Here is a 20,213-nt window from a genome sequence, read left to right as displayed (position 1 = left end):
AGTGCCTGCAGTATCAAATTTTATGATGGTAACGGGGTCAATTTAAATGGCGCGGCAAGTGCAGTGGCCATGTCACTCAGAGAAATGGATTGCAGCGGTGCCGAATCAATTTTCTAGTACAAGTCTGCGCGCAGAGGTGGTAAAAGTCACTATTCAAAACTGAAATATGGCTCTAGGAAGTCGGGCTTTTAAGTGGATTTTCTGAGAATGCACGGTTGCTATAGTTACCATCTTTGCAGAGAAAAAGATAAGAGGAACATTTATTAGGCCTCCGAATGGATTCATGTGCTTTGCGGCCTACGTGAAACCAGCTTGGCTTGTATCGTTCATCTATCCTGCTGTCCAGATTTCTTAATTATATGCATCTTTGCCTGAGCATTATCTTAAGAACAAATGAATGGGCTTTGGGATAGTAAAGGAAGAAATTTATGACCCCCTGAAGAATGTTTGGTCAGAAAAGCCAAGAGACTTAGCTCCTAGGACAGCATATGAGATGAAAATAAATAACAGAAAAAGGAAACGATTCTCTAACTCAATAAAAAAAAAAAATCCCTATAATAAAATAAAATCTCTAACACTCATCCTGGGAACTATTTTGGGTAAAATATCTACATCTACTTAACTTTCTCTTTAGATAACAAATCCCTAAGGACAAGGGCTCATCTAACTCTAACAAAAACTTTCCACCTTAAAGCATTAAAAAGTTTGCAGTCGATGATCAGGAATTTGGAAACAGTCTATCCTGCTCCCACCGGCTTAAACAAACAATCAAAAAAGGAACGGGAAAAAGAAAGTGGGGACAAAAAAACAGGAGATGAGCCAAAGGATTTGGGAAGACAGGGGTAGCCTGTCCCTTCCTTTCCCTTTCCACTTTCTCCTTACCTATATAAAGCTGAGCCTTGAACAACGTGGGGGTGAGGGGCACCAACCTCTCTGTGCAGTGGAAAGTCCGCATATAACTTTCAACTCTCCAAAAACTTAACTACTAACAGCCTAGTGTTAACCGGAAGCCTCACCGATAACATGGTCAATCATTTTGTATATTATACATATTATATACTCTATTCTCACAATAAAGTAAGCTGCAGAAAACTATTCAGAAAACCATACAGAACAGAGAATACATTTACAGTACTATATCGTATTTAGCCCAAAAATGCCGCACAAGTGGACCCACGTGGTTCAAAGCCATGTTATTCAAGGGTCAGTTGTATTAATGTGCCATAAATTTAAGCCGCTTCAATATCCTCTCTGAAATTTTCTCGGCACTTAAAGATTGACAAAATCATGAAAGAACTAGGACTTGGTAAGTTTTCCACACTCACTACCGCACAGTTGGTGGGCATTCACACACACCCCTCCCCCGCCATCGGCTACGAGGTTGTAATGTGAGGGTTATTAGCACCGAAAATCACCAGCCCAAGGTGCTCTCAACTCCCTACATTAATTAAAAGGTTCGAGTATATCAACCACAGTCTGCTTTGAGACAAGAGAGTAGACTAATGCATTTTGGAAAGCTTATTACCAGCATAGATTGAAATGAGAGAATTTTCTAATTCTCGGTTAACCAGCAGCCCTTAATCAGCCATGACACCTTCTGCTGGGTTCCTCCATCCCGAGTGTTTTGGTGAAATGGGATATTCATGTGGCAGGAAAGCCTTCATCTAAACCTATTCAGCATCAGCAAAAACTCCCAGCCAAGGATCCAAAGTGCCCAACAGAGCACAGACTCTTGACCCTTTTGGTGTTCGGTCTTAAAGAGCAAACTCGCTGTCAGGTCCCCAGAGATCCCCACACGGATGCCAGCTCCGTACCTGGCAAAGGACAGCTTCTCCTCCATGTTCTCCAAAAGGCACCTGCACTATCAGCCTGTCCTTATCTTCATTCTCCAGGTGACCCTGGAGCTTGCCCAGGCTGTGGCACTCCCCAGGGCCTTCCTCATAAACGAAGCCACTGCTCAGGACACTGAGCTTCACCTGGGTCTGGTCAGCCTTGGAGAAAACCAAGTTCTGGACTGTTTCCTCGAGCACGCTCTTCCTCACCACCTGGAAGCCAGCAAACGTGAAGGACGAACACAGGCCTAACACCTTCCCTCCCTGGGAAAGGTAGGCCATGAACTTCTGGGCAAGGTCTTCGGGAATAGCCTCCCGGGTGGCAACGACCAACAACAGACAGTTGTCTGACCACGGGTCTCTGAGAGCACTTTCCCGTGACAGGTGGTAGAGCGTATAGCTGTCAGCGTCCACACAGTCAACCAGAACAGACCGGATCTCCTGGAACCTGCCCAGGGATTCCTGGGGGCCAGAGCCCAGGTAGAAGAGAATGTTGGGGGCCTTTCCTGTGACGTTGACTCTCCTCCCTTCTCTCTCCAGGCGGGTATCACCAGCAACATCCTCCAAACTGCCACTGTGATCGTAGGGAAGATCTGGAATGTTCTCTGCAGATGCAAACTTGACAGATTCGATGGTGCTGTTCTCAAGTTCGAGACACTCATGGCAGCTAGACAGATGGAGGGGACAGTGCTCGACAGAGCCCACTTCTCTGTCACGGTCCCCAGCAGGCTCGCTGCCAGAGGCACCCCCTTTCCCCAGAGTGGGCTCTGCACCAAGAACCTTGGGGTCCTCTCTACCCACGCACGCCATAACGTCTGACTCAGGCTTACTCTCAGTGGAAGGTTTGGGATTCAGCTGTAGGGTCTGGGCTTGCTGGTCTGAGGCCTGATCCTCAAGGGCCTTCAGAGTACAGTCCTGCAAGTGCACCGCTAAAACATGAACAGAAAAGACAATCATCAGCTCAAAACCTGCTGGTGCTCTCCGCACTCCATGACACCCGCTGCAGGGCAGCCCGCCCTCGGCGCCCACCTGCATCCCCACCACAAGTCTGCGGCCTCCACTGGAACCTCTCCGTCGGGACCGGAACCCGGCACTGATCCCACCTGCTGGGAGGGTGCGCCTGAACTTCCCCAGAGTGAAATTCCAAATCCCGCATCTCCACAACACCTTTCCCTTGTGAGTCAGGAAGACCCAGATCCGCTCACTGGCTGGCAAACAAAGTGGGAGACGTGGAGAGGGAACTGCCTACTTACTTACAGAATCGATTGCTTGGGTGTCAGTCTCCTATAAGGAAACTAAGAAACAAAAAAGGCACACATCTAGCATACCCAGGCAGAGCCCACGCAGAAGGGGCTCTTGGAACACTTCTTAGGATCAGTGGGGGGAAAAGGGTCTTCCCAGGATCCTATCCCAGGACCTGAATAGAAGTTTACAATCACTGATTCAAAAAACATTGATGGACCCCTTGCGATGCACCTGACATCGTATCGGGCATACGCACATGCCAAATGGGGAAATTAAATGAGTTACAAGGATTTCCAGAGCTGGTAACGCTCATTTGCTCAAGATACAAATGAAGGCTTTCAAGGACATAGAAACTCAATTTTTAAGTCTAATTAAGAAAGAACATTTTGCATGTTTCCTGAAAAAAAGATGTGTCCCAAAATATTGTGACATATATACATATATATAGTAAAAAACTCTCAGAATTAGAACTTTGTAGTAACACTGTGCTTTCCATTCAGTCAAACTACAGTCTAGGAACTTGTTATACTGTTTATAGACTGTGGAAAGCAAATATTATATGGGTTCTACATTTGCACGCCATCTTGTGGATAATGCAATTATGGGAAATCCTTGTTTAAGAATTTTTTTTTTTTAAATCTTCATTTTAGGGGCGCCTGGGTGGCTCAGTGGGTTAAGCCACTGCCTTCGGCTCGGGTCATGATCCCAGGTCCTGGGTTCGGGCCCCACATCGGGCTTTCTGCTCAGCAGGGAGCCTGCTTCCTCCTCTCTCTCTGCCTGCCTCTCTGCCTACTTGTGATTTCTCTCTGTCAAATAAATAAATAAAATCTTAGGGAAAAAAAAAAATCTTCATTTTATTTATTTGACAGACAGAGATCGCAAGTAGGCAGAGAGGCAGGCAGAGAGAGAAGGGGAAGCAGGCTCCCTGCAGAGAGCCCGATGTGGGGCTCAATCCCAGGACCCTGGGATCATGACCAGAGCCAGGGGCAGAGGCTTTAACCCACGGAGCCACGCCCCCTAGTTTAAGAATTTTAAAAGCACTGGGGCGCCTGGGAAGCTCAGATGGTTAAGAGTCTAACTCTTGATCGCAGTTCAGGTCTTGATCTCAGGGTTGAGTTCAAGCTCCATGTTGGGCCCAGCATGGAGCCCACTCAAAAAAAAAAAAAAAAAAGAATTTGAAAAGCACTATCGATATACTTAGGGATAAGCATCTCAAAAAAAACTAATACACATGTATGAATCTCATACCGTTATAATTCTATCCAACCTACTGACCGCATTAAACTGAAGATAAGCATTTGCTTTATGCCACATTGAACAAGAGGGTTCAACAGTCTTTAAGCTAATAACCAATGGTCTCCTGATAAGACAGAAATATTCCTTTTTTTAAAGTTTTTATTTAGTTAAGTAGTCTCTATACCCAACATGGGGCTAAAACTCATGACCTAGAGATCACGAGTTGCCTGCTCTTCTGACCCAGCCAGCAGGTGCCCCCGATGGAAACACTTCCAGGGTCACATACAAACGATCTTTTGAGGTACCAATCCATCAGCCATCTGGAGTCTGTCTTCGAGGAACGCCACGCCCAGCTTACTGAAGTCATCCACGCTCGCTTCAGCGATTAACTGGTAAGGGTCCCCAGGTCTGTAAGCTAACGGCAAGCAGCAGTCCGACCACTTCACAATCTGAGAAAACACGAGTGAGGGAGGAGGAAGAGAAAGACAGTGAGATTGTTCTTCTCTAAAATAAGCAGATACTTTTCCCTTCAGTTCCCACCCCGAAGTTACGGTCAAACATAGTGAGTTACTGGAGATTGCATTTTATTACCATCAAAGTTGCTCTGGCTCCAACATTCTTGTTTCTGACAACAGGGCTTCCAAAGCACTACGTACAACCCTCTCTTTTCTTTTTTTCTTTTTTTTAAATTTTGTATTTAAATTCAATTAGCCAACATGTGTGGCGTTCAATAATTGATCAGTCGCGTGTAACACCCCGCACTCATCACCTCATGTGCCCTCCTTGATGCCCATCCCCCAGTGACCCCGTCCCTCTCTTTTAAGAGCAAGCAGTTGAAGGCTCCACCACTTTGCAAGGAGCTGAAAGGGGAAAGGGCCATTTTCCAGACATGGAAATACATCAGTGCGCCCTTTAGTAACAGGAAATAGGAGAAAGCAACAGGTCCACAATATCCAGTGATTTATAATGTAACCTGTAGACCAGCTTTGCCCTGGTGTGGTCTGAGACCAGCTGCACCGGGACCCCCCAGGCACATGTATGCACTTCCCCATCCTGGGCCCGGAGCTCTCTGGAGCTCCAGACACCCTGCACGCCCTACACGCCTCAGCCCTGCAGCCTCAGCCCCGGAATTGGAAATTCCACATGGGCCTTCCTACAACTGGGAAAACAACTGTGAAGGACCATCCAGAGAGCTCCCGCCTGTCCCAATGCACATTCCCACCACAAGGGGGCAGGGAAACTGACCTCGGAGAAAACTCCGTCCTTGACAGCGGAGGCGGGGAGGGGGTCCAGTTTTTCTAAGAGAAGAATGTGAACCTGGAATAAGAAGGGGAGCCCTGGGGGGTGGGTTAGGAGCCTGACTCTGGAGTCAAGGACCTGGGTCTGGGTCCAACTGGACTCTTCTTAGTTGCGTGTCCTCAGGCAAGTCTCAGAATGTCTGGAGTCCCAGCTTCCTCATTCATAGAACAGGAATAATGATGTGAGCACCAGTCATCCTGTGGGTTTGCTTTGTTAACGAGATTCCAGAGTACATAATGCCACCAGCAGAGAGCCTGGGACAGCAGAGTGCTCAACTGATGAAAGCCACGATTTTTGGCTATTATGAATCTGGCTTTAAAAGCAAGTGGCTAGGTTGGGTGATGGACATTGGAGAGGGTATGTGCTACGGTGAGTGCTGTGAAGTGTGTAAGCCTGATGATTCACAGACCTGCACCCCTGGGGCAAATAACACATTATATGTTAATAAAAATATTTTTTTTTAAAAAGCAAGTGGATAGAGTGGTCTTTTTTAAAGATGCCATGAAGAATTTCCCTACTTCCCAAAACAAATCTCAGGAATACACTGCCCCAAATCTCATAATTGGAGATAAATAATTTTGAATTCCATTTTTTATACTGATAGGTTAAGTTTTTAGAACTAACTTTTGCTGAACAATGAGAAAGTGCTGATAACATTAATAAAACATCATCTTGAAAGCACTGAAGAAACTATTAGATAATGAAGCATGGTGGGCCCAACGCTGGGGTAAATCCTGACCCTTCGAGGGGAAAGGGAATTCCCATGAGCCAAGCCACCACTGCCTTGAGGGAACTTGCTCACCCAGGAAACGAGGGGTTCAAAAGTCAACAATTGGCATAAGGACAGAAAGACAGATCAATGGAATAGAACTGAGAGCACAGAAACAAACACACACACACACACACAGACAACTGATTTTGGACAAGGTTGCCAAGACAATTTAACAGCGACAGAACAATTTTTTCAACAGACAGTGCTGGTACAACGGGATATCCATATGCGAAAGAATGAAAACAGACCCCCTACCTCATGCAAACGTCAAGTCAAACTGGGTCAGTTCCTCCATATCAGAGCTAAAACTATAAAATTCTTAGAAGAAAACAGGTGTAAATTGTCATGACTCAGACAAGGCAATGGTTTCGCAGACAGCATATCAACCTTGTACTTTTGAAAAAACCAGATAAACGGGACTTCATTAAAATCTGTGCTTCAAAGAATAGCTTCAAGACAGTGGAAAGACAATCCACAAAATGGGAGAAAATATTTGCAAATAACATATCTGATCAAAAGACTTGTACCCACAAAGTATAAAAATGTAGAAAGAAGAACTCCTACAACAATAAAGACAAAACACCCAATTTAAAAATGGACCGAGGCAGGGCGCCTGGGTAGCTCAGTCGGTTAAGCATCTGTCTCCAGCTCAAGTCACGCTCCCGGGGTCCTGGGATGGAGTCCTGCATTGGGCTCCCTGCTCAGCAGGGAATCGGCTTCTCCCTCTCCCTCCGCCCCTCCCCGCTGTTGGTGCTCTCTCACACATGCTCTCTCACTCTCACTCTCTCAAATAAATGAGCAAACTCTTTTAAAAAAACGGACAAGGGATCTGATCAGACATTTCTCCAAAGAAAATATACGAATGGCAATAAGCACTTGAAAATATGCACAACGTCCCTGATTAGTCATAGGGAAGCACAGATCAAAACCATGATGAGAAACTTCAGCTCTGCTGGGATGGGTATAATCAAAAGGATGGATTCCAACAAGTGTTGCTGAGGATGCCGAGAAATCAGAGCCCTACTGCACTGCTGGTGGAAATACAGAACGGCGCGGCCTCTTCGGGAAAGACTGGTACAGCTCGAAAAGTTAAACACAGGGGTGCTAGGTGGCTGGAGCGGGGGCAGTACGCTCAGTTGGTTGAGCATCCGACTCTTGATTTCAACTCAGGTCATGATCTCAGGGTCAAGAACAAGCCCCACGTCAGGGCCTGAGCTCAGCATGGAGTCTGCTTGTCCCTCTCCCTCTGCTCCTACCCCCGCTCATGCTCTCTCTATCTCTAAAATAGATAAAATCTAAATAAATAAATAAATAAAAATTAAAAACTTGAACACAGAATTACCAAAAGACCCAGCAATTGCACTCCCAGGTATATAACTAAAAGAACTGAAAATACATGTACACACACAAAAGTTCTAAGTAGATGTTCATAACAGCATTATTCATAATAACCAGAGGGGGGATCAACCCAAAAGTCTATCAACAGATGAAGGGATACATAAAATGTATCTCTCCATACAACAGAGTATTATTCAGTCATGAGAAAAAGAATGAAATACTGATTCATGTCACAACGTTGATGAATTTTAAATACATCACATTAAGTGAAGGAAGCCAACAACAAAAGGTCCCGTATTACGGGTCTCTACTTATATGAAATATCCAAAACAGACAAATCTAAAGAGTTAGCAAGTAGATGAGTAGTTGCCAGGCCAGGAAATGGGGAAGTGGAGGGTGGCCGCTGATGGATATGTGTTTCTTTTTGGGGTGATGAAAACAGCATTAGATAGTGGTAATTGCACAACCACTGAATTGTAATTGGATACTTCAAAAGGATGAGGTATATGGCATATAGAAATTATATGTCAATTTTCTATTTTTTTAAGATTTTATTTATTTATTTGATAGAGAGAGAGATCACAAGTAGGCAGAGGGGCAGGCAGAAAAGGGGGGGAAAGTAGGCTCCCCGCCGAGCAGAGAGCCTGATGCGGGGCTCGATCCCAGGACCCTGAGATCATGACCTGAGCTGAAGGCAGAGGTTTAATCCACTGAGCCACCCAGGTACCCCATATGTAAATTTTAAAAAGAACATAATCAAGGTAGTTTGCTTATTCCCACACTGCTCCTGGACAGCCTAGATAGTGGGAGAAGTCCAGAACCCGAATGTTCCGGCTCCTCCTACTAACAGGTGTGTGACCCAAGCAAGTCACTCAAATTCTCTATGCTTGGGTTTCCTGTACGTAAGGGGGAAATGGTAAGATTACACCTCACAAGGTGACTGGGAGAGATAAATGGGAATGATGGGCAAAGTGCCTGGTCCACAGAGGGGCACTTACTACGCTAAACATGGCGTCCTGAAAGCAGGTGTTCTTGGCGGGGACCATATCCCCCGGGTGGTCAAAAACTGATCTGAGGGGCGCCTGGGTGGCTCAGTGGGTTAAAGCCTCTGCCTTCAGCTCAGGTCAAGATCCCAGGGTCCTGAGATCAAGCCCCACATCCGGCTCTCCGCTCAGCAGGGAGCCTGCTTCCTCCTCTCTCTCTGCCTGCCTCTCTGCCTACTTGTGACCTCTGTCAAATAAATAAATAAAATCTTTAAAAAAAAAAAAAAAAAAGGTTGAAACCCACTAATGGGTCTAGAATATTTGGAGGAAGAGAACCCTCGGGATTTTCTTTAAGCTCTGCGGGTAGCCTTCCCTCCACCTGATCGCCCACTTGTCCACCTCCCGCCAGACCTGGAGCCAGAAGGAGCAGGACTCCCCCAACCGGCGATTCGATGGGGCTCCACATTTCACACCCTCCACCTCGGATCCGAGATGAGCGCGGACCTGACACTTCGGGCAGGTATGTAGCTGATTTCCAGCTTTGAGGATGGAGGAAGGATGCCAGCTCAGGGGGATGAGCGGACAAACTCTGGCCTGGGCGAGAGCTGACTCTGCAGGGGAGGGAGGGTGGGAGCCGTGAAAGGGACAGCGCCACGCTAACGCGTCTCTGTTCTCGGGGCTGTCGCAGGCAATGCATGCATGGAGGACAAACACTCAGCCAGAGGAGACCCAGCCCCACGTCCAGTTGTTCCAAAAGTTGATTCAGCCCCTGCTGGAGCAGGCCCAGGTGTGGAGCTGGGCCTCAAAGCAAGCATCTCATGTAAAAGGAGCCAATAATTAAATTCTCAGACACCCCTGAAGGAGAGACCTGGGAGATAAACGAACCTGGGGAAGGACAGGAAGCGCCCAGAGAACAATACACACACGTCCTGATCAGGTTTCTCAACTCAGCCAGCTGATTCCCCACCTAAGTGCATTTCCTCTTTGTAGAAACGTGGCCCGGGAGCCGCAGACCATGCAAACTCCCCAGGCGGCACCGCGTCCTCCCTCAAAGCGAAGTCAGGTTGTCACCCATGCATCCAGCACTGTTTGTCTAAAAGCAGACAGGGCGCTGCTGGTTTGTGCTGCTGGTTTGCACTTCGAGGTGGAAACAAAGGGATTGAGAAAGAAAAGGGAAGTCAAACCAAAGGCTTACCCCGAAGATCAAAGGAGAGGAAGCCCCGGTCAGCCCCAAATAAAGGGATTTCCTGGCAGAAATCCCTTCCACAGGGGCGCCTGGGCGGCTCAGTGGGTTAAAGCCTCTGCCTTCAGCTCAGGTCATGATCTCAGGGTCCTGGGATCGAGCCCCGCATTGGGCTCTCTGCTCAGCAGGAAGCCTGCTTCCTCTCTCTCTCTGTCTGCCTCTCTGTCTACTTGTGATTTCTGTCTGTCAAATAAATAAATAAAATCTCTAAAAAAAAAAAAAAAGAAAGAAAGAAAGAAGAAATCCCTTCCATAACCAAAGCTCGGACTTGGGGTTACCTCGATGACAGGAGGCGGTGGTGGACCTGCTCTACTCAACACACATCCTCGAGGAGGGCCCGGGGTCACTGGATTACATGCTCGGGGTGGCCTCCAGCGAACTGTCCTTCCCAAGGCTGCCTGCAGCACGTTGGGGGGGGGGGGTAAGGAGGGGAGGATGAAGTTCTGCGGCAAATGTGGGGGCAACTGTGGGAGCAGACGTTGCAACAGGCAGCTGATCGTCCTCCACGGGGGAGGGGATGCTAGACCACGGGACCCGGATCTGCAGCCCAGTTTCAGGCCAGATGTGACCCTGAACGTATTTAGAGGTCATCAACATTTTTTTAAAGAGAGGGAGGGGGGCAAGCGGCAGAGGGAGAAGGAGAATCTCAAGCAGGCTCCACACCCAGAGGGAGGGCTCGATCACACCACCCCGAGATCATGACTTGAACTGAAATCAAGAGTTGGACACGCAACCAACTGAGCCACCTAGGAGACACCAAAGTCGACTGATTCAAACATTAAAGATCTTCTGAGAAAAAGACTGGGGTCCCCCAAGGGAGGAGACCTCGTGACTCCAGCAGCCACACCTACTCTCCCTGAGTGTCCCGCCTCTCCGCTGGCCCTGCACATTCCACCATCAGGGGAGCCAATTCCTTAAATAAATGTTTCTGGATCTCTCTCCCCACCTCCCTCCCCCGCCGCATGTATGTATATTTATATATACACATACACATATATAGGCACACGTGTGCTTTCTTTCTTCTAAACCAACTTAATTATAATTAATTGTACACGAGGTTTTTGTTTGTTTGTTTGTTTTAAGATTTTATTTATTTATTTGACAGAGATCACAAGTAGGCAGAGAGGCAGGCAGAGAGAGAGAGAGAGAGGAGGAAGTAGGCTCCCTGCTGAGCAGGGAGCCCGATGCGGGGCTCGATCCCAGGACCCTGGGATCATGACCTGAGCTGAAGGCAGAGGCTTTAACCCACTGAGCCACCCAGGCGCCCCTGTACACGAGGTTTTTAAAATTTGTAGCGACAAACTGGATGGAGGAAGGTGAGACACGCAGAGACAGGAGGAATGTGAAACTCAGAGAGTGAGGGAAGGGGGTTACCAGGCAGCCTTCAGTTTGCAAATACAGAGGACAAAGGATGGCTACAAACTCCATTCTCACTCTCTATCATTTGAAAAGATAATATGCCCTACCATGTTTCAGGAGAGGGGCGCTGGAAAATCAAGCGACGGGATAAGGGACGTCAGAGGTGCATAGCAAGCAAAAGCTGACATGATCAGTGAAGCCACGCCATACTGCAGAACTGGGACTGACCAGACACCCCAGGAAAAAGGAGGTCCAGGGGCCTTAATTTGCTGAGTACCGGAGCCTCAGTCAGAAAATAAGAGAAAGACCCTTGCTGTCACAGACTGTTTACAGTGCTTGGGTCCTGGAGGAGTCCCATAGGCCCCTGAGGCCCCCATCTAAAGGCTACAGCATTAGCCTCCCCGACTGGTCACAACCCACTTCCCGTGCCCATCCCAGCGATCCCGGTAAGCTGAGGAAGAAGTTTTAAAAGGCACCCCAAGTGTGGCGCGCCTGGGTGGTTCAGCTGGTTGGGCACCGGCCTTCGGCTCAGGTGTCAGGTCATGGTCCCAGGATTGAGCCCCGTGGTGCTCCCTGCCCAGCGGGGAGGCTGCTTCTCCCTCTCCCACTGCCCTTCCCCCAGCTTGTGTGCATGCACGTGCGCACTCTCTCTCTCTCTCTCACTCTTTCTCTCGCTCTCAAGTAAGTAAATAGATAAATCTTAAAAAAAAAAAAAAAAAGACATCCAAGTGTTTTCCCGTTACCCACTGTGGTGTAACAAACCACCCAAAATGGAGTGGCTTCAGCTAATCATTTATTTGTTCAGTCTCAATGCGGGCAGGGCTTGGCAGGGACAGTTCAACTCTGCTCCAGGAGACTCGGGTCTGATCCCTGCACTGGGCCGGGATGCTCTACTTCCAGGACAGCTCCCTCACCCAGCCAGTGAGAGCTGCCCACGAGCTGGAGCGTCCTCGCTTGGCAGAGCAAGGGAGCTGAGTTCCAAGAGCCCAGGCAGAAGGTGCCCCGTGTCCTACGATCTAGCCTTGGAAGTCCCAGAATGTCACTTGCACCACATCATACAGGACAATCCACTATCCTGAGTCTCGGCCAGCTCCTGCTCCTCCCCTCTGTGTGAATGGCCCGTCCAAAGACGGACTTGCTCCTTCAGCCCGGGTCCCTGAACGAGAAGGATGCACAGAGCAGAGTCCCAGCTTGAAATCGCTGCTGAGCCCACACATCAGCCAAGCAAGAAACCAAGATCTGTTGTTACAAGCCAGTGAGATGCTAGGGTCATCTGTTACTTCAGCAAAGCTGACCAAAACAATGCACAAAATTGCATTCCTTACAGCAGCCCCTCCCCGAGCCCTTCCGCCCTATTCCCAATCTCCACAAGTGATCCCCCATCCACCAAAAACTACTGTCCCTAGGATAAAGCCCAAATTCTTAATGAATGCATATAAATCTTCTGTGATCTTTGCATTATGTGCATTTGCTGACTATAGAAGAATATTCAGCTCTGCTACGTAGAAAAACAAAGAGCGTGGACGAAACCCATACATCGAGTATGTAACTTACAAGACATGCTAAAGATCGAGGACATCAGTGGAACATACGTGTAATGAACACAGATAAAATGGAAAGAACAAAGGAAAGCACTACCCCTAGTCAGAGAGTCGTGGACAGACCAAGTAAATCTTAAATATTATTAAGACACAAATCATGCCACCTCGGGACTGACAGTTAAGTCATCCCTGAATCAGCCACCCATTAGGGCCCCACGTATAGTCTGCCTAGGAACGGATGAAAAGCACAGCTGGCACACAGGTCTTCCAGGCACACAAGTCCTGAGTCTCCCCAGCAGAACAAGCGTGCGCCAGCCACACACACCCTCCACCTGCCGAACCCCCTGCTTTAACCTCCTCTCTGGCCCTTACAGCTAATCCTAAGGGTCAGCTGACCCCAGATCTCTCCACGTGCTTCTTGCTGCGTGTTTTGAAATTATTCAACGAACTGTGTCATTCACGTACCTTAACTTGGTCTGCAAGCTTCTCTACTCTGTGACTGCTGGGGAACCCTGCCTGGTCATGCTGGTTTTTTTTTTTTTTTTTTTTTTAAGTAAACTCTACATCCAATGTGGAGCTCAACTCATAAGCCCAAGATAAAAGCAGCACGCTCTATGGACGTAGCCAGCCGGGCACCCCAGTTTTTAGAAGCTACTGCTGCATCTAGATAATTTCCCACACGACAGTCCAGCTCCATCGTTCTCCTCTGGCCTTATCTTGGGCCATGTCCCCAACTTATGTCTCTGTAGATGCAATTGTACTGAACCAGTCCTCAGGTGCAAACCTCTGTATCCTTCTGTACCTGCCATTCTGCTGGGAAGCCCTTCACTCCTCTGCACCAAATCCCTGTTTTTCCTTTGAAACTCATCTATTACCTCCCCCGGAGGGTCCTTCCTGACCTCACCCTGCCTTGGGCATGGAGCCTACTTTAAAAAAAAGGAATAGATCTCATAGCTCACTGTCTTCTCATTAATTCTGCAGTTCTCATTTGGGTTGATTGCTTAATGGGATTTTGCTTTTGGGGGGGCTTCTATGAATCTATGTATCTTGTACTTAACTCTAAAGTCCTTTGAGTTTAACAGGGTCCTGAAATAGTAAATAGAAAATATACATGTAAGAAAGACTTTGAACTTGATACATGTCACATTTCTTTCATATCTCTAGGATTATGGAACTCTTACAGATATTTAAAATATCCTTTTTAATTCTGGATATCTCAAATGACTTTTAAAAAAAATTTTTTTTAATTTTATTGACTTGAGAGAGAGAGAAAGCACAAGGGGGGAGCGGCAAAGGGGGAAGGAGAAGCAGACTCCCTGCTGAGCTGGAGCCCCCCCCCCACCACACCCTGGGATCATGACCTGAGCCAAAACCAAGAGTTGGACCCTTAACCAACTGAACCACCCAAGCACCCCTCAAATGACTTCCATTTGTGGTCATTCTATAGACTCCAACAACAAATAAATGAATCTTGGGAATTCAGTTTTTATCTACTCTTAAAGATTTTCTTTATTTATTTGACACATAGAGTGAAAGAGAGAGAGAGAGAGCACAAGCAGGAGGATGTATAAGGCAAAGGAAGAGGGAGAAGGAGGGTCTGTACTGAGCAAGGAGCCTGATGTGGGACTCGATCCCAGGATCCTGAGATCATGACCTGAGCCGAAGGCAGATGCTTAACTGACTGAGCCACCCAGGCGTCCCCGGAATTCAGTTTTGAAAAAATTGTAGCCTTCATATATTCATATTTTCATTAAGTCATTCATTAACGTATTTATTGAACATCTACTGCGTTCCACTTATTTTGCTAAGGTGCCACAACAAATACCAGTGGAGCATGGTAGATTCAGCTCAATTTTCAGTACGTTCTGTAATAACATTAACAGCTTTGTTTAGTAAGAATTGATGACCCAAAAGTCATACATAATTCTTTTGTTGCCAAAAATTCACTCACTATGAAGGCATTCATCCATTCATCTAGGGTTTATCAAGTGCCTATTATATGCCACATTGTGTGCCAGCGCTGGAGTTACATGTCCTATGGAGATACAAGGTGCATTCAGAGATGATGGTCCCTGTCAACTTGGGGAGCTCACAGTGTGGGAGGGAAGACAGCTAAGTAAATGAACAGTTAAAGTTCACCATGACAAGCGCAATGGGAGGGCATGGATTGGAGGGGTGGTGGGCAATCCACTGAGCCAGGTGCCTGAGATCAATTCCTTTTTAAGTTTTAAGGCCCAACTTATAAAATGAAGTACAGTGTAATAGCCAGAGTGGTCAAAAAAATATCTCGGAATGTCTCCGGCTCCTGGTTGCGAGACCCACCAAAGCCTCTGATCGTAAATAAAATGAATTATCTGGATAGTAGCCATCTTCCTTGGGGGGTAGGCATCTTTCTCCCTCAGAAAATTAAGAAGTAAGTCGTTGCCATTAAGCAAGATCTTAAGTAAATCTTCATTAGAATGTATATTAAATGAAATAACTGTGAGAAATGCTAATTATCTCCCAAAATCTAGTCTTCCGTTCTTCCCTTCCCTTCCTTGTCTAGCGAGGACTGCAGTTTGCAGCCTGCCCTGCGGCTGAGGGGACAGGTACATGAGTGGCCTGTGAAACTTCTGATCCGAGTTTTTAAAGAGGAAGCTGACTGGCCCTTATCCCCTCTCATCCCCCAACCTGAGGGCTAGAATGTGCATGAGGTTGACAACAGCAGCGGGGGTAGAAGGAACCAGCCTCTACCAAGAGAGTGAACGAGGGGCGCCTGGGTGGCTCAGTGGGTTAAGCCTCTGCCTTCGGATCAGGTCATGATCTCAGGGTCCTGGCATCCGGCTCTCTGCTCAGCAGGGAGCCTGTTTCCCCTTTTCCCTCTCTGCCTGCCTCTCTGCCTACTTGTTCTCTCTCTCTCTCTGTCAAATAAATAAATAAATAAAATATTTTAAAAAAAAGAGAGAGAGAGAGTGAACAAGACGGGCAGAGAGGAGATGAGGGCAACACACAGAAAGGAACTGGGTGCCTGGATGGCCTTACACAGCAGAACTGCCTCCCTGAGAGAGAAAGAAACTTCTAGCTTTTTGCTCTGCTGCGGTTCTGGGTCTCTGTTACAGTAGCTCTCTACATTAGCCTCTACCCTCCATAACACAGTAACTATGTTCCCTCAGATGCTCCACGTCTTTGAACTCCAGAAAGAGGTACAATTACGGAACAATAATTTAGGAACTCAAGAACAGAGCAGTCACATTTTGTGTTAAGGAATCTGCGCATACTTTATGTAATGGCAATATTTTAGAAATCCCGGCATTGGTTTTAAGCCAAAATCTTACTATATAACAAGTAATATTAGCATATCTAAGAAAACATCAAGCTTACTCTAAGTTTAATAATTTATAAGAATTATGTAAGTGTTCAGTAAGATGATGTTTGGTCACTCAGATGACTTATGTTATCTAAAAAGAAGTTGGTTTGGGGAGGGAGAGGGGAGGGGCAGGGGAGGTAGAATGCGTGGATAGACTCTGGGGGCTCACATAGGTACATGTTCCATTTCCATACTCAGTGGTGAATTCGTGGGTATTTATCATATAATTTCAAATTCATCAGCGAATGAGGGCCATGCAATGACGAGAATACACTTTTGATCAAGTATTAGGATTAACCCAAGTCTGTCCGGCTAGAATCCAAAAATAAAATACAGTGGTTTTTTGTTTTTGTTTTTGTTTTTTGGTTTTTTTTTTAAAAGATTTTATTTATTTATCTGACAGACGGAGATCACAAGTAGGCAGAGAGGCAGGCAGAGAGAGAGGAGGAAGCAGGCTCCCCGCTGAGCAGAGAGCCCGACGCGGGGTTCGATCCCAGGACCCTGAGATCATGACCTGAGCCCAAGGCAGAGGCTTTAACCCACTGAGCCACCCAGGCGCCCCAAAATACAGTGTTTTAAGATATTTGAGCTTCTGAACAGGACAAATATTATTCAGAAATTCCATTAACCATGATCACAAATTTTTGCTAAACTTCTAAGAATGGTAAATTAGGACTTAAAAGCCCAAATCGGGTTTGGTTTCCAATTATGTTACCATGAATGGACTCTTCATAGGTTTAAAAAAAAAAAAAAAAGGCCAAGTATTGGCACTTTCATGATTCAACCTAATTGATAACTTAATTTGTAATTTTAATACACTGAAAATCATTGTTTTAAACAAAAAGGATTCTGAGTAGTCTTTTCTGCTTTGGTGAATGCTTGAGCTCACCAAAAAATTTCACATCACCATTTGACGTCCTTCTACTGAACACAGGAGAAGAGCCATGAGCATTGCTGGCTTGGCCTCAGGTTAATGTAAGCTTTGTTGTTATGACTAGGAAAAGGCAATGTCTAGATCTCTTTAAAACTACTAATGCACCCCTCTGGCTACTAGAAAGGGTATAGACACTGGTTAAAACTTTATCTGCCATTTAGCAGCTGATGGCTTTAGAAACGCCATTTAAGGGGCGCCTGGGTGGCTCAGTAGGTTAAGCATCTGCCTTCAGCTCAGGTCATGATCCCAGGGTCCTGGGATCAAGTCCTGCATCAGGGCTCCCTGCTCAATGGGGAGATGGCTTCTCCCTCTCCATCTGCCCCCCAACCCCCACCTTGTGATCGCTCTCTCTCACTCACACTTACTCTCAAATAAATAAAATCTTTTAAAAAAAAGAAAGAAATGCCATTTAATCTTAAGGCTTCAGTTTTCTTCTCTTTAAAATGACAAGAATAGGGGCGCCTGGGTGGCTCAGTGGGTTAAAGCCTCTGCCTTCGGCTCAGGTCATGATCTCAGGGTCCTGGGATCGAACCCCGCGTCGGGCTCTCTGCTCAGCGGGGAGCCTGCTTCCCCCCTCTCTCTGCCTGCCTCTCTGCCTACTTGTGATCTCTGTCACATAAATAAATAAAATTTTAAAAATAAATAAATAAATAAAATGACAAGAATAATATCATATAGAATTGGCTGGATAAATGGTATTATTATTATCCTAAGTCTATATAAGGCTCGATAAAACATCAGGAGGCTGCCCAAGGAAATGGAGCGCCACAGCACACTGACGGCTCTCAGGCCACCCAAACATAGTTTCTTGCTCTCCTTTAAATATCTTTACCTATCTCATGGCCATTACTTCAGTCTACCTTGAATTCTAGTCAATTTTTCTAGTCTTCCTCCTGTCTTCCTTTTCTCTCATCCCAATACAATGGCTTGAAGACGGTGTTTGTAAAATGGAAATCCAGTGACTACGGCTATCGTCAGCAAAACCCCTGCTGGATTATCCAGGGGCTGGCAGGGATCACATGGTGGCTGAGTGAAGGCGACGAGGCAAGGACTCAATGCAGACACCTGAGGGGGCTTAGGGTCAGACTTCCACGAACCTAAGGGCATGACCGTGTCTGGTGAGAAGCCATCCCCTGAAGCTTGAGCAACAGTGAGTTTCCCTGGATTTGTGTCTAGGAAGAGAACTCCGGCCATCAAGAGGAAAACCCACGAACACAAGACAGGACTACATTTCCACGGTTTAGACCAAAAGATCTGAAGCGGAGCACGAAATGAGGAGTGGAAAAGAAGGAGGTGAGGGGAGACAGCCGGGGAGGGGCATCAGTAGAATTTGGACCTGCATGGCGGGAAGGATGCAGGAGATGAGACGAAAAACAGGTTGGGGTGTTCCTCTGAGACTCTCTTTTTTTTTTTCCAGCAGAGAAATATATGCAACTACTTTTAGCAGGTTATGAAGTTGGAAGTGTTATCAGAATACTCCAGCGGAACTGGGTATTTACCCTAAAGATACAAACGCAGTAATCCAAAGGGGCACGTGCACCCAAATGTTTACAGCAGCAATGTCCACGATAGCCAAACCGTGGAAAGAGCCCAGATGTCCATCAGCAGATGAATGGATAAAGAAGATGTGGTATATATACACAATGGAATACTATGCAGCCATCAAAAGAAATGAAATCTTGCCATTTTCAATGACGTGGATGGAACTAGAGGGTATTATGCTGAGCGAAATAAGTCAATCAGAGAAAGACAATTATCATATGATCTCCCTGATATGAGGAAGTTGAGAGGCAACGTGGGGTGTTTGGGGGGTAGGAAAGGAATAAATGAAACAAGATGGGATCGGGAGGGAGACAAACCATAAGAGACTCTTAATCTCACAAAACAAACTGAGGGTTGCCAGGAGGAGGGGGGTAGGGAGAGGGGGGTGGGGTTATGGACATTGGGGAGGGTATGTGCTATGGTGAGTGCTGTGAAGTGTGTAAACCTGGCGCTTCACAGACCTGTAGCCCTGGGGATAATAATATATTACATGTTTATAAAAAAAAAAAAAAAAAAAAAAAGAATACTCCAGCAGAGACATCTAGGAAATACATGGGGATAAAAGTTAACCACTCGGGCTGATTTGAAGAAGCGAAGGGACGGGCTAGATGTTCCTCGAGCAGCGCTGCCCAGTGCAGACATGACATAAGCCCCAAACACAAGCCACTCAGGCAGTTTTTCTAGCAGCCACGTTCAAAAGAGTAAAAACAGGTGAAAATAATTTTAATAATATTTCTTTCTTTAACCCAAAATGTCCGCAAAAAAAAAAAAAAAAAAACGGAGTCACAGAGGCCAGGAAAGAACAGGGGGGGAAAATACAAATTTACTTTTGGTTAAGACAGTTTCCTTCTGAGACACAAGTTAAAAACATGTTACTCACGGTTTCTGAAGAGGACGACGGTCTCTGTAAACTCTCACCTTGCACCCAAATGCTCTCTGTCACAAATGCTATGTGCTCTGCCTCAAGTATAAAAGGAGACACAAGAAACAGGGCCCATTTGTTCAAGTCATCAATGGACTGGACAGAGGGAAAGAAATACACAAAAAGAGGCTTCAATATCACTTCAAATCACAACAGCCACTTACATCAACTCGGGGACCTCCCCTCCTCTGTAATTCCAGGCAGGATCTAGATAAGGTTACCAGACTCTCTCCTCCTACAGACCACATTAACCCTGAGCCTCTGGTTGAACTGTGACTATTTAAACACTTGCAACATCCCCTTCTTTTTCACAACTTTAACATCTCTAGGTATGTGCGATCCACCATTAATTCTGAAGCTGGGCTTACCCCCACCATTCCTTACTTCTTAGAGCATAAGGAGTTTCCCCAATCACAACTCAGACGCACATTTAAAAGTGGGGAGACTCAGGAGTGCACGCTGGTCCAAAGCCACCCATTACTAATAGAAGCCTGGAGAACTCTTCTTCCACTTCCCCTAGCCGTGACAGAGAGCATCGACATTGGTTATCAGAATGGATTTGTCAGTTTATCTGTGCTCTCCCTACTGAAGCCTTCTAAAAGGACAGTAAGTGGGGCGCCT

The 20,213-nt window shown here is 46.4% G+C and overlaps 1 protein-coding gene across 5 annotated transcripts in view; it reads right to left on the bottom strand.

Annotated features, from left to right (window-relative positions):
• The window catches only part of HLCS (holocarboxylase synthetase), a 219,828-nt gene that overhangs the window by 185,649 nt on the left and 13,966 nt on the right, over window positions 1-20,213 (bottom strand). For 2 of the 5 annotated variants that reach the window (XM_047720011.1, XM_047720012.1), the window contains 3 exons: window positions 19,589-19,688; window positions 4,600-4,762; window positions 1,815-2,761 (listed from right to left, as the gene is read on the bottom strand). In XM_047720011.1, coding sequence (XP_047575967.1) covers window positions 1,815-2,761; window positions 4,600-4,633 — 981 coding nt within the window. In that variant the 5' untranslated portion in view covers window positions 4,634-4,762; window positions 19,589-19,688. Of the gene's footprint in view, window positions 1-1,814; window positions 2,762-4,599; window positions 4,763-19,550; window positions 19,689-20,213 lie in introns of all 5 variants that reach the window. The other 3 variants (XM_047720016.1, XM_047720010.1, XM_047720009.1) reach the window with 2 other exon arrangements.

Source organism: Lutra lutra, chromosome 1 (genome assembly GCF_902655055.1).
Source record: "Lutra lutra chromosome 1, mLutLut1.2, whole genome shotgun sequence".
Lineage (NCBI taxonomy): Eukaryota > Metazoa > Chordata > Mammalia > Carnivora > Mustelidae > Lutra > Lutra lutra.
Note: the sequence above shows the minus strand (reverse complement) of the source record. Positions and strands in the feature narration are given on the sequence as shown.